The sequence below is a fragment of the Phasianus colchicus genome, chromosome 9, assembly GCF_987193195.1.
Source record: "Phasianus colchicus chromosome 9, bPhaCol1.hap1.1, whole genome shotgun sequence".
NCBI lineage: Eukaryota > Metazoa > Chordata > Aves > Galliformes > Phasianidae > Phasianus > Phasianus colchicus.
In genome coordinates, this window is record NC_143444.1 from 26616780 (window position 1) to 26632237 (window position 15458).

The 15458-nt window shown below is 38.5% G+C and overlaps 1 protein-coding gene across 8 annotated transcripts in view; it reads right to left on the reverse strand.

The window, feature by feature from the left end:
* TTC39A (tetratricopeptide repeat domain 39A) overlaps window positions 1-15458 on the reverse strand; it is a 41586-nt gene that overhangs the window by 15098 nt on the left and 11030 nt on the right. For 6 of the 8 annotated variants that reach the window (XM_090146657.1, XM_090146656.1, XM_031602254.2 and 3 more), the window contains 6 exons: window positions 10182-10313; window positions 9519-9595; window positions 8953-9020; window positions 7006-7070; window positions 5004-5103; window positions 4248-4313 (listed from right to left, as the gene is read on the reverse strand). In XM_090146657.1, the coding sequence (XP_090002783.1) occupies window positions 4248-4313; window positions 5004-5103; window positions 7006-7070; window positions 8953-9020; window positions 9519-9595; window positions 10182-10313 (508 nt within the window). Of the gene's footprint in view, window positions 1-4247; window positions 4314-5003; window positions 5104-7005; window positions 7071-8952; window positions 9021-9518; window positions 9596-10181; window positions 10314-11702; window positions 11781-12551; window positions 12762-15458 lie in introns of those variants that run through there. The other 2 variants (XM_090146661.1, XM_031602259.2) reach the window with 2 other exon arrangements.

Here is a 15458-nt window from a genome sequence, read left to right on the forward strand (position 1 = left end):
TTTTTTTTTTTTTCTTCCCACTCAGCCTTTACAGACAACAGTACCCTGCCCCACAGGGTTAGGTAACTTCTGTATGATATAAGAAATGCAGCCCATACCCATCCCATGTGGGCCTGCATCTATGAAAGCCATAACTGTGATGCAAGTGAATTAAGAAAGTGCCTATTCTAAAGAAAAGATAGCTGCAAATCTGGCATATATCAGCCTAAACTCTTAAACTGAACAGTTACACAGGACTGGGGAGCTCACCAAGCACCATGTGTAAAATCCTATTTTGTCCTGCAATCACAAGCAATTAAAGAATGCTTACTCTTTACTCTGATATGTGAACACCCCAAACTTTCTACATTAAATTAATAATATAATCAGCAGACACAGTCTGTAAAATAACAAATCGAGAAGTAGCTCTTATAGTATTGCAATACTTTCTTGCAGAGAAGGCTTCAAAGCTGCTTCTCCTTCCCAAATCCTTGCGAACTGCTTTAGTTATGGTGGGATAACCAAAGTGGGACCACGACTGCTATCACTGAGAAGCATGATTTTGCCGCTGTGCCCAGGCAGGCTGCTGGCAGAGATGGACACACTCAACTGAGGAACAACTCAGCATGGAAGCCTGTCAGGCTCTCTGAATCACCTCACTAAACACATCTCCTTCTCCAGAAGAGGCCAATGAAGATTATGCAGAAAACCTAAGAGGAGTCATGAGTTGGGCAATGTTGTGACACCCACACGATCTCCATGCCCGGTCTGCTACTTAAACCTAAAGAGTTACTGTCCAAACAAACTATACTTGCTGGTGCCAGCCATTAAGCTTACATTACGTGTCATTGTATGGAAGTACCTTTAACAGCCATAAATCACTCCCACACCTATGCCACCGGCGACAGGAGCAATGCCAAAATACCAGGATATGCTTCCAAGCAGCCTATTACAGGACATACTGCTACAGTATCAAAGAGATGTCAAGCCAACATGTGTTAGTAATTTCTCTAAAATACTCAAATGAAATTAACACAAGATGGAGGTTACTCCACAGAGCTTAAGGTCTAACACAGAGCAGGAAGCAACACGCTTTTCTTGCGGACAAATGCCACGATCCAGTACAAAATCCCTTATCTTTCTATGTAACTTACTCAGAACATACCATATTCCCTATGCTGTCACTATATTAGAAGGAAAAGTGATATCCCATCGATTTGATCCAAGATATCCAACATTCTCTCAAACAGGAGTCCCCAGGCAAGCAGTGGGGATTCTCTCAGTGAACACGGAATGAACACGACACAACTCAAAAGCATTATTAAAGAACACATGGACTGATTCATAGCCATATCAGCTGTGACTAAAATCCATCTATTTTCCTGACATGAAAGCTCCTGTATTATATCCTTCTTGTTTAATTACAAATCTATATAAAGAAAGCAAAACAAGCTCATGTTCCATGAATTGATCACACCACTGAAGGTGTAGCAAGGATGGATATCACTAATAGTTTTTATGAAGAACTAATTAAGTTGGTAGACTGGGCACTTGAATGCATCCCAATAAATAACTTTAGTTTCAAATTTGCAGGAGACTGAAATGTAAATCAAGAAGATGCTCAGTGGGAAACTGAAATTCATTTTATTATAAACTGAGACATAAAAAAAATATTCATCAGTTCAGCTGCCTTGGGAAAAAGTGTCCTCCCACATCAGAATGTATAATTTGAAATAAATTGGTTCTATCTGAAAACTTTCCAGTCTTTCGCTGAATTCATGCTGCCAGCTGACCCTCTGATGAGTTGCAGGCAACATATGGCTGACTCGTCAAACTTTTCTACAGCTTAGCAGTGCAATATCCATAGCGTTCTATAAACTAAGAATGACAGCATATATTAGCCACAGGAGTCTTGTGACTGCTCACCAGAAGTTAGTCATCATTAAACAAAAGAAGTCTGGATAGGATGCATTCCTCATCAAATACCTGAGTGTGTGGAGAAAGCCAGCCAGCTCAGCACAGAACAGTGTACCTGCCAACGCACTGCGTATACACCTCAACAAACAGAATTTCTTATGAAGTCAAGTAAAACTGCATTCCTGTCCCTTGAATGTCAGTGCCTAAATATAAGGCCGCACAATTAAACATAAATAAGCCCTCAGTTTGACTAATGATACAAGGGGAAAGGAGCTCCAACTGAGAACGGCAAAACTGGCACTTCTTTGAGTAGAAGGGAACAAGGGCAGCCCCAGGCTACTTTTATACTTTCTTGATCACACCCTACCTACTGCTCTGTGACTCCAGACTGCAGTTAAATTGGTGCCTGCAGTGCCCACAGCTGGCTGAGGAATTAACCCAGCTTTGGGCATGTCCTCAACAACTAACAGCCATGACATGTCGGAGAGAAGGAGAGCCACTAGAAGCAAGTCTGCTGGCTCTAAGGCAGATTAGTATCGTGGGAGGTATCTTAATGCAATTTTACACCCACTTTTAATAAACACATGATTCACACCAAAAGCAGTCTGGTCTGCAGCATGCTATAGCTCTTTCAGGTGAACTACGAGCTGCTCAAGGCACTAATCACAGCTCTCTCATCTTCTGCACAGCCTGGTGCCCACCATGAGCACTTAACTGAAATGACTGCCTGATCATACAGACGTAATCAAAATTCATTCCTCCAGGTGGGTTGCAACACGTGAAACACAAACTTTTCCTCTCCTCTTCCATTACTGTTTCTTTCACCTGAAAGCCCCTTGTACTGCAGAAAACAGCTTCCTCTCGCAAGCTTTGGGAAACCTCTGCTGGAAAGGATTACAAATGCAATTGCAATCTTGTTTCTGACTTTGGGCATCTAGTTTAGAATTGTCAAATGCAGAAAGACTTTTTTAGGATGTTAAAATAAATGACCATCAATGAACTTCAAGCAATGTGCTTAAAATGATGGTTTTTTTTTGCGGTGTGCAAATACCAGGTTTTTGCTTAAATTTACGGTAATCTAGGTCATGCTTCAGACAGATATTAAAAAAACTGGAACAGGATCTGACTCATCAACACAAACAGCAGCCTACTCTCAGCCATACAACAAACCCCAGGGCCAAAGGAATAGAACAGAAATTAAATTAAAGGGAAAATTTTCATCTTCAGTAACGGGATGAGTGTTCAACAAGAACTAGATTAGTTCCTCCAAGCCCAAGCCACTGGTGATTCTGTATGATTTCATTTTCAGAATTCTGCTAGAATATAGTGAAATACCTCTACATTTTCAAAGATAATCTTTTGCTTTAGATATTCTGTTTTCATAACAGACAGGTGAAAGTATTGGACTTTTGCCTTTATTGCCTGTGAAACAGCTCCTGACAAGCTCCCTGAAATTTCCAAATTTGAATTAATACTCTGCCAAACGTTCCTTGTTTTTAAACATGATGCTTTATTTCCAGATCTATGATCCTTCCTATGAGCTAATCAAATATCAGTGGCACTCACCCACTCATCACCTAAGGGTACAGTTCTGATCAAGGAATCCTCTTTCTCCTTTAAACCTGCTTGGTAAATAGGAAGCTTTATAATAAAATAGTTGAGTTTTAATTTGTTTACACTGCTTTTGCTGTGTATCCAACATCTATGAAATCAATTTAACTAGTAGTTTAAGCTAAGGGAACCTTAATGTTTCCTTAATACAGGAACCCAACTTTGAATCAATCTCATATTGTGGTGGTGTAAAAGCAGACAAAGGCAGGTACAAGGAATCGAAGCCAAGATAAAATAAGTGATTTCCATAATTTAGTATCCTGTTTTGAAACAATGCATCCATAGAAAGCTAATACAGAGGCAGTATCACTTTCTGCCCATTTGCCCTGTGCAAAATTACTGCAGTTCACGTAAGTTTACTGGTGCTTCATTGCTAAACTGGCCACAGTCTACATGTACAAGCAACACAGGTCAGACCGGTTACTCTATGAGCAAAAAAGCACTTACTACTCTTCAGGCAGAGAGAATGTAGGCGTCGTGGAGATCATTAAAGACATGGAAAAAAATGAATCAGAAATTAAAATGGAATTTTTTTTTTTTTTCCTCAACTGGATATCATGCAGGAGCTGCAATAGTTACTCTCCCAGTGCCAGCAATGTACATGTTGTGACAGCTATCAGTGTGTTTCAGTTACAACTAATGTAAGAAAGAAGAGAGAAACTTCTGACTCTTCTTTATTTGTAATTTTTTTAAACTCAGCAGTGGGGGAAATATACCAACAACACTTATTTCATCTTTACCTTGTTTCCAGAAAACCCAACAAACTCCAGTAATCTCAGAATTCGTGCTGGAAACATGGACAATGTCTATAGAAAAAAAAACAGTTACACAGTAGCAGACTTTCTGCACCTTAACTAAAGACAGCCTTATACCACTTTTCCAAACATAATAAATAATCAGTAAAAGTTACTAAAACCATCTTTACATATCTGAGGATTTTCTGGGTAAACTTATATACTTGCTGTTTTTTGTATACCATTTAAACAGAAATATCCATTTGACTCAGAACTGCTGTGTCTCCAGGATTCCCTGACAGGAAGATGTTTATACACCACACGCTCAGTAACTGCAGCACTTCTGGGAAGTTCCAGAAACATTGGGTGTGTACTGCACAGTACATATTTGTTCTTTGTGCAATAAATCCAACATTGGGGCTCATGCCAGACTCTCACACTGCTTAAGGCAAGCTGAGGGAAGCACCCGGCACTTTCTGAAGTCCAACACCTCAACAACCACTGCATCCTTTAGCACCTCTGGGTCAGTGCCTCTCATCCACCAAAGAGCATCCTGCTGTGTGCTGCAGAAGACACTTGTGCCACACCACCATCATCCATCACCCCTTGTTTTCAGAGCAGAATGCAAACAACAACATGAAACAATGGCCTTTAACCACATGATTAATAACACTGATGTCCATGGAACTTTTCAGGTATTTAAGTTACTAACACTTTCAGTTAGCTAGCTTTCAGCTCGAGAGAAAAACTGCAGGTACATACCAAATTGAAGGCTCCAACTCCAAGCTTTACACCTCCCTCAAAATGAAGATGGTTCTCTCCTTTGACATAATGTGGAGACTGTATGAGACTGTCCAGTTCCCTGAAAAAGCAAAAGATTGTTTTCATTTTGTGCTTGTTCAATCAAAAGAACATTTTCTTAAATATAGGAAAAGACAATTATTATTATTATTATTATTTTAAAGGATAGGTTATCAGAAATCACTACTTGTTCTTATAATCGTCATACATCTCAGTTCTGTAGTATCCCTTTATTTCCCTGCATAATCCAACCAGATCTGAAGCTGTTTTGTCCCCAAGCTTTCCACAGCCACACGTTTATCACAATATTGTTTTACTTCATTTTGTTTATTACCGAGGGAATAAACCCAACACACTGCTTCAATGGCAGCCACACATTACTATTCAGGCTGTCCAGTTTTTATCTGCTGACTGCTGCTAATGGATATATGACTTTTTGTTGCAATTGCAGCATTCACAATGGACCTGTGTTTGGTCACCTCCAGCCTGCTCAAGTGGACACTGTCATCTTTCTCTCTCTCAGCATCCTTCTGGGAAACCTGGACTGGATGTCATTCTGTGTCTGGTCCACAAGCAAACTTTTTATGCACTTAAAGCAAATGCTTCTTTCTAAATTATTTAATTCCTTTTTTTTTTTTTTTTAATAACATATGGTAAATTTTCAGCCCTGAAAGAAAGTTTTTAAAATTGTATCTGTGCAACATTTCCCCCTAACATCTCTGCCAGGAGTTCTGCTGCTGCTCTGCTGACAGCAGAGAACGGAAGGTTGGCTTTTTTATATCACCAATTACGTTGTGATAAATATCAATCAGTGCAAATAAAGTCTCATTTCATCATTTTCTCTGTAACCTTTTGCACCATACTGTCATCAGGGCTGCAAGTAATTATTTCTTGCCACATCAAAGGTACAAAAACAGTAACTGCCAATCTCACATAAAAACTTGCCTTGTTAAAATATGTTCTAGTTATACATAAGTCATTTTTATCATTCTTTTGAAGGAGACCACCTAAGTTCTACTAGTTTTATAGCACTCTGCTTTTTACATACACTAAAACTGTTCTTAATTTACTGAGGCAAAATTGAGCATGCTTCCCACAATATACATTTTAATGCATCCTTCCAGAATTTACTGCTGCACTTGAAGACACTTTGCACATGTTGAAAATAGCCCTCCATTACTGCCTGAACATAAATACACTTACACAGATGTTTTTAGCTTCTAGACACCAAGTAATGGACATATTGCAAGTTCAGATAAGCAACCCTGCTTATCATTTTTAATAGCACGCACCTTCTCTTTAGAGCACAACAACTGCCTTACTTAACCAGATTAAAGGTCCAGCTAACCCAATATTTCACACAGACAGTGACATATGCTAGGGAGAGCATCCTCTAGGAACTGCCTGTATGGGGACTTTGTGACGTGGAAAGACTGCATCTGTTCTATGCTAATTAGCTCCGATAAGCCTATTTCCTGTAAATTCATTTGACCTTTCTTTGAAGTCAGCTATATTTTCCATTGCAAGCTCTTCAGTTTATTTTCTCTTAATTTTTTGTTTCATGCCTTTTTAATGGAATTACTCACGCTTCACCTACTGGTTTTTGATGTTCCAAAAAAAGCTGCAGCTAGAACAATAAAGAAATGCTATTTTATATGCCTGGTGATCTGTTTCATGCACAGTCTCATGTGAAGTAGACACACCTTGAGAGTTAACAGGGAAGGGCTTCACTACCTCTTTTTTTCCCATTCCCTGCTTACCTACCTAACGCAAATTTGTAAACCAAATCAACCATAATATCAGTGCCTTTCATTTTGCAAAGAAGGAATCCACGTGGGCTAAGAAAGGCTCTAGATGCAAGGCCCATAATAAAGGCTAGAGTAAATAAACCACTAATTCATTTGTGAATTGGAGAATTCGACTTCACACTTACACGCTTAATTTTATCATCACTCTAACATACCTGTATGTTTGGTAACTGTTTCTGACTTTGATGCCTCCTTTTATGAAGCTAACCATATTCTCATCCTGTGAGAAAGGAAAACACACAAGCAATACAAATTTATAAGCATTATAAACAGCTTTTATCATCTGAAAATGAACACATGCCCTGAACATAACCATCATCACACACAATATAATTCTCTAAGAAACAATACATGGATTTATGGCTTCCTTTCTATATTTAAATACTTCTACTCTGTTTAGATATATACATATACACTCAAACACTTGACTTTGATGTCTTCTGTGATTAGGAGAGCCCCCATGACCCGTGGACCATTTGAATTTCCGTAACGAACACAGGGAGCTGAGCTAATGAATGGCCTCTACAGTCCATGTACTTATGACTGTTTCAGAAAAATAGCTTTCTCATTTGTCCTTCAGCACAGTTAAGATGTTTCCTGGCTCAGCACCAAACACAAATAACTGCCTGTCCTCAAGAGTCTACAGAATACAGTTTCATATCCTAAAAAAGGAAGCAGGGTAAGTAAAGTTATGCAGGATATGCTCTTTCTGGACTGAACCGAATATCTATGAGCCCCATACTTGTACAGTAGCATGGTACTCTACTAGCTACTATGAACTGAGAAGTTACAGGAAAGTATCTGGGGGACCATTAGTCAACAGCTGTATTCCAAAGAGAGAAGTCTTTAGTCTCAGAAATTTCTGGTGGTAGTTTCTTGTTCCATTAATCACATCTAATCTATTATTCTGGTTTGTTTTGATACCTGCTATTACTTTGGGACAAGAAAGCTACATGTGTTTTAGCAGATTATTTTTTTCTGTTATGGTATTTTGAGAGCCTGTGGAGAAAAGAGCATAGATTAGGAGAAAAGAGCACTGATTAGATGAACATTTTACTGTTCTTGACAAGAAAGCAGGCCCCAGTCATGCTCATCAGTATGTAAACAGAGACAGAATCTGGCCCAAAGAGCCTTCCATCTTTCTGCCAGTCAGGAAAATAACTCGATCTGATCAAACCTACCAAAAGCAAACTCTAGAAGAACTGATGCTACAAATTAGCATCAGAAGCCTCACATCCTGAACTGAAGGATAGGGGCTTCCTTCTGCAGACTGACCTGCCTTTGACAGCTGTCCTAAAGAATGGTTTCAAATGTGATGAGGACAGAAGCTACGCACCATAAACAAACATGCAATTCCTGATGATATATTCCCAGATAACTGAATCCCAATAATATCCAATCAAAACAATCACACCATGATGTGATCCCGTTTTGCTTTGTTCTGTAGAACGAATTGCATTACTAGTTAGGGAGCACTTGGGCATATCAAACCATGTATTCTCAGTTATATACTCAAGATACCAGCAACAGAGATAACCAACACAAGAACAGTCCAACCTGTCCCTCAAAATCCTGATACCAATTTCTGTGTGTTTTCAGCTGGGTTTGGTCACTTACATTAAGCATCAAAATTAACTGATTGCAGCAGCTGTTGGAACAAAGTTTCTTTAATTTTTTTAAACCAGTTCCTGTGCTCATGTGAAATTGAGCACAGAGTGGAAGAGAAAGCAAATAAACTGGTCTTCTTGATGCAGAAGAAAATTGGGAATTATTTTCTTACTCTTATTTCTCATGTATTTATAAGCAGTTTTAAAAATGGATAAATGAAGAAACAGTGCTTAAAATTGAGAGACATTACATTAAGCATTCTTTTCTTACAGTTACAATGGGGAAGTTCTAAAAAAAATTGCTGCCATAGCTTCAGATACCACTTGAACTGTCCCAGTGCTAGAGGCTGCTCATGTCAAGAAGAAGGAATATGGAAATAAAATAGACAAAATAATCCAGATGAAAGAGTTGTACACCATTGGGTCAAACAACAGCTATCTACAATTCATTAATTTTAACAAAGAGAACATGAATAGCTATGCAAGAAGCCATACCTGGAGGAATGTGAGTGCTGCTCTTTGAAGTAAACATTCAGCATAGCAAATTTCTGCATGGATTTCCTCTAGTGTCACGTGGAATGGAAGAAAAACAAATCAATCAGATGAAAAATAATTAAACAAAACTTAGACCATTAATAAAGGAATAAACTCACAAATCTCAAACTGAGAAAAGCAATTTCAAAATTAGCTGCGCTGTTTCTAGACTACCAGAGCAACTCCAAGCAGTAATGTTACACAGAGAAATTTTGCAGAAATTTCCCAGATTATTTCCAGAAATTCTTGAGTCTGGAACCTTTCTGGCATTTTCCCACGAACTTCTAGGCACTTCCTTATGTAGTAATTTTTGGAAATATTGAGCCAGTAGCCAACATAAAAGAGCCAGCAACTTTGGACATGGTGACACAGCAATTGCCAAAACAGCAATCCAGCAATTGCTGATAAATCATCAGTTTTATCAGTGAGTTTTTCACCTAATGTGTTCTTGCAGATTGCCAACTCTATACGATTCTAATTCCAGTGAAAAACCCAAACAAAAATAGGCAAATTAGAGACAGCGTTACCTTCAGTAAAGTTTTCAAGGCTTTGTCTATGCACAAGGTTGTTGATGGAATCAGCTACTGTAGATTTCTTCCTAAATCTGCAGAAAAGTCAGTTTGGTCATTCTGAACATGAAGGAACATGAGAACTGTATCTTTCAGCTGGCTATCTTTGCAGTCTTTAAAATACCTCTACTGTTCACCAACCCACTGTCATCTCCCTACGTATGCAAACGTGAGAATATTCCATGTAAAATTTTGTTAATATGACCCTCCTGAGATCTTCCTGAGATCAGTTTTTTATCCTTTGAGCACAGAATCCCATTTTGATGGTGGAAAGGATCAGGAGGTTTTTTGAATCACGTTGTGTACGTGTGCATGCTGTTTCAAAGACAGCTGGTTACAGCAAAATCACCACCAAATGGAATGATTCTGCAGCAACTATAAATGGTAAACAGTCTCCAGACACTGCAGAATTGGTACAATGGATAGGACAAAAAACTAACAAAAACTGATTGACAAAAAAAATCAGATACTGAGGTAAACAAGTTTTCAGGAACAGAGTGCTGAAAACACTAAGGAATGTGGTCTGACCTCATAATTGAGGCTCCTTTGAGCAGGAGGTTGGACTAGATGGCCTCTTGATGTCAACTTCCAGCTTCAGTGACTGAATTGCCCCACACTTACTTTTGACAGGTGGCTTGAGCTTCTTTCATGGTGTTTCCTGCATTCATTATGTCCTGAGGATCAAATGTCATCATAGCTTGCATTTCCAGTATAGTGGCATAAGTCAGTGCATGATACATACTGTCTTTAGTTCTGCAAGAGAACACAAGATTCAAAGCAGAGTTACTTAGTTTTTATTACTTTAAAAAACAAATACAATCCAACTCCAGAAACATATCAGTCTGATAGGAACTAGGTCTAAATGAATTAGAAATCAGGCACAAAGGACACGCAAACAGTTAATATAACCACGAAATGCTGACAGATTCTGATTTGTATATCAAATCTATATCTACAAATCATGTCTACAGCTCCAGTTTCAATAACTGTACTGAGATGTTCCAACTCTGAGCCAACAATAGGTACTAAACGTACATGAAGTACAGGAATTAACCACATGGCTAACCTTTCAGGGAAAACAAATCGCTTATTTTTTCTCTTTAATAAATTACCTAAATGAACCCAACAATACATGACAGAAATCCAGATATCATTCTATTCTGGGACAGTTACTCAGGACAGACTCAAGAAGATGGTGTAGTAGTAACACAATTCTATAATGCTGGCCAAAGTAGCATCTTCTCCAAATAGATTTTCCTACTAGAAGTATTCCAGTCTAAATCAGACATGACGGCTTTTTCCTCCTCTTCTGTTCTGTCAAGTTTCCACCCCAAATTGCTCAGTTTAGATACTATTTTGAGAGACCTCAGATGATGCCCCTCTTACAGAAAACTAAGAGATACGGCAAGAATGCAAGGAATACAAGCAATCCTAATCTGCAGACGTTGCCAGCACCATTTCTCAGGCAGGAAGGCTTTATACACCTCACACTTACAGTATTTACTTAGTATCCATGTTATAATCACCTGCTAATGAATCCATGTATCTTCAGACCTTGATGTCCAACAAAGACAACTTGGGAAATGGGTTAAAGGGAAAGTTGAGATGAATTCCTGCTATAGGCACTCCCTGTGGACCTTTCTAATTCACTCATGACAAATTCCACAACTCAGATAAACACTGCTAAAGAGCTACATTTGTTATTTCAATTCTTTACACCTTTAGAATTGATCAGAAAGGTCTCTATTGCCAAGCTTTCACGACATCTCAATTCACTTCTTTCTCCTCTGGGTTTAGATAACTGGACTGCATTGAAAGATAATGTTAGGGATAATTAAAGACAACCCTGCGCCCATCAGTGATCTAATAACTCACTGCAGTGATCTGAACCCCTTTAAGCTTTCGAACCATTCACTATTATGCACTGATTCTTTTGCTGATGGAGTGAAACATCCTAAAGTCTTGAAGAGTTTCTGAGGTTTGGTTGTGTTTTCCAGAGGAAAAAAAAAAAAGAATCTGCTCAGTGACAACATGCAATGAAATCCCAAAATTACATGATCCAGACTTGCCTTGTATACATGTTTTCAAATTTAGGGATTAAAATTATACCTAGCACTGGCACAGACAGCATTACACACACACCTGGTATCTCCCTTGCCAGCTCCATCACAGTGCCAGAGGGCTCCCTTTTTCCAGGACACGTGGCACACAGCATGCTGGCTGTAGTGAAGAAATGTGCAGTGCACAACTTTAAACCATGCAAAAAAAAAAATCAGCATTTTCTGACTGTCCTTAACTCACAGTTGCACACATTACATCCACAGGTTACCTAACAAGCTGCTCTAATCATCCTCTAAGCCAATCCAGCAGAAAAGCTATTTTGGGAAACAACCAACTGCTGTAAGCATTGAGGGCCCCTAAACTATGCTGACATCCATCTCATCTCCAGAGTGAAAAAGAAGAACAGACCAATAATAGAGAAATTGGTTTAAAATCCCATGGAATCAGGACAGCTCTGACTCGGTCTCCAGACTGAGATTCTTTCAGTAGACTGACAATGTAAGTAGGAAAAAAAAACAACAAAAGAACAAATTATAACATGCCAACCTATGAAATGTTCCTGTTCATTTGATTTCTCATCCGCCTCAGCTGGCACAGATAAACACAATTCACCTCAGATTTATTAAAATAAAATCCTTTCAAATTCAAAGCAGAGGGAAGGCACTAAAATAGACCTCTTCCAAAATTTCAGAAATTTGCTGTCAGAATCAAAGCAGGTAAACATTAAATCCACCATTCTAAAGGGAAAATTCATACTTTTCGCCTACACAACGGTCAAGAGGGATTTCCCTCTCCAGCAATTTGCTGGACATAACAGCTTTTTTTTTCTTCCTTTCAATTCCTCAGCAGGACATTTCGATTCCTCCTCAGGACACTGCTGGAGTTAAGTAGTCTTTATGACATAAACTAATACTCTGATTAATCACTTACCCAAATAGTTGGTATCACATGGCTGAATAAGAGGCTTACATCTTTAGGCATTTATGGAGTTATGCCACATGTCTGCTCTCCAGCTGCTGTACAACCACTGTCATCTTTGTAGCACTGCCCTTCCTCAAGACCTGCACCTATTCCCACTTGAAACAAGCACCTACATGAAGATTTCAACAGCTCTCCTCTCCAGCTGAAGTGTGAAAACCTAAAAGCCTGGAGTGTTTTAACCTCAGAATTGAATGAAGGCCAACCTTTTGTGTGAGAAACACAGAGTCTAATATCCTTTTGGGGATTCTTTAACAGTAACTCAATAGCAGGAAATGCATCACTAGCTTATAAAAAGCCCAGGGTCAATTTTGTGTGCTAATTTAGTATCAAAATGCTTGTATCAAGTGAAACAAATCCAACAGCAAGGACTGAGAAGGAGTATGTTTATCAATGCATATCCAGGAATGGGGGAACAGGGTTCAAACACTACCTTCCTCAGTAGGATGTGGACACACAGGGAGCTGAAAGGTTGCCCAGAAGTTCCAGTAGAAGTCCAAACAACTCGCTAGACTACTTTGTGGGCTTCCATAGGAAGCCTCCATTTTGATAACTGCACATCTTCTAATACAGACTTATTTCCTGTGAAAATTCCCCTAAGTTTACGGTTAGAAAAGACCATTTTAATCAACCACTGGTCTGGTTCCTGAGTCAGTATGAGCCAGAGGAATGGTCTAAATCTGGTCTATGCCAAAAAGCTATGATTTAACAAGAATACCCCCCAGCCTTTCTGAAATAAATTGGTCTATAAAATACAGAGTCTAGTAAGTAATTTCAGCTAGGAGGTGAGACAAATAATTAAGTCAGGTTTTGGCAGCAATATATATAAGTGTTCTTTTTACAAAGAATATAAAGCTGTGTTCCTCCAGACTCCAGTCATTAAAGAAAGTGGAAATAATGACCTTCTTCATGTTCTTGACATTCTTTACCATAAATAGCTAGCCTGAGTTTTCTGTGGAGCTGCACTGTCTTTATCCAAACACAGTCTAGATCTTCAGTATACCTCCATGTGCTTCCCATTACTCTTGCATTGTTCAGTTTGACTGAGTTTTTTGCCATCACAGTTCTAAGAAAACTTCTCTGTCCCAATGATCAACTCCATAGTTGCTTTTATCCTACAAGAACACTTTACCACACAACAAAGACAGTCATTACAAAATGTTTCTATCAAATCCTAATAACTTCCTTAAGCTTTCTAAAACTCAGAATACACAAGATAACATTTAATATTGCAATTTAGATTTTTAAGAATTCCAGTGATAGTAAGTATGTACCAAAGACCTTCACTATTCTGACAGCAGTTTTACAGGTAACCAATAAAGCAGAATGTCATCATACCCATCTGACACATTCACGTATGAAAGGATTTAACTCACCTTTCAGACACAGTCATTCCAGAACCAACATTACACTAACATCTCCAATGGCTTTTGGAGACTATTTCCTGAATAAAATCCACTGCCCACAATGAATCGTTCTCATATTTCTACGATACAGCAGCACCAACGACCAGATTACTTCATCAAGATTTTTTATTGTTCTCCCAAGTGATCTGATATCAGGTAATTACACCACTCTTTCCCTAAGGATAACTGTTAAAATATCGAACATTTGTTTCACAAAAAGGAATAAGAAATCTTGCCCTCATCAACTCTGTCAGTGCTGTTTTGAACTAAATGAGAGCTAAAAATATAGTCAGCTTTTAATTGATTTGCTGTACCTTGAGGTTGAGGAGGAACACAGGTGTGACTGGACTGCCTGACTGATACTCCCTGTCACAGTTTACAAAGTACATATTAAAAATAACTGCTGTGCTTGGTGACTGAGTTTAATGTTTTTCTTAGACTTAATACCAATATTCCATATGAGAGATTAAACTAATTAAACTTAGTGCAGGAATTGAAAGAGAATTGGAGCCCATTGTTGTATAATAACCATATTAAGAAAGAAAACTGACTCTAAAACTTTTTTTTTGCTAAAACTGTTTCAGGAAACAAAACGTTCAGTGCTATGAAGCAAGAACACCAGATTAAAATTTTTATGAAACAAAATCTCATCTTTATGGAGGATATTATTTTCCTAACAGGAAAAAAGAGCTTTATCTCAACAAGAAGTCTAGACAATATCCTTAGCTATTTCTTTTTAAGCTGCTATGAGAGATCTTCTGATTTTAACTCTCATATATTGCCAAAATCTGCTCTCAGTTACACATGGTACAGATCAGTTGGAAATACACTCACTGGAGGAGCCAAATGTGAGTAATTTAGTGAATATACAATAATGTGATATGGAGCAGAGCATGCCCTACAACACAACTGGTAATGCTGCAAAATCGAGGGTAAGATACTCTTTATAACATGTAGAAACTGAGAAGTATTTCTTTAAACAAAGATAGAATGTTTACGGACTGTGAAAATCAATTTTGAATCTCAGCACACTAAAAGGCAGCAGTGAGGAACTGATGACTCCCAAAGAAAACCGTCAGCATTACCACATGTGCTCACTCTACATCTCTAGTCATTCCCCAAAGAGATGGGTATCCTGATGGGTATCATCTATGGGGAAATTTAGCATCTTGTTTCTGAATCACACTTGCAAATACTGTAGGTCTGCATTTCCTTTGCTGCCAAAGGACAAGAGGAATAAGGCCTCCTCATAACAACAGGCTAATGTGAAAAATCAGTTTCAAAATTGTTTGGCAATACACAATACACTCAGGTACAAAAAGAGAATAGCAGCTCATGAAATGTATTCTACAGGGCCCAACAAAAGCTGGACGGAAACCACACGCAATATAAGAAAACGGATTTTCAAAAAACAACACAGCCTCACTAGGTTTTGCAGTGTATTGAAACCTCC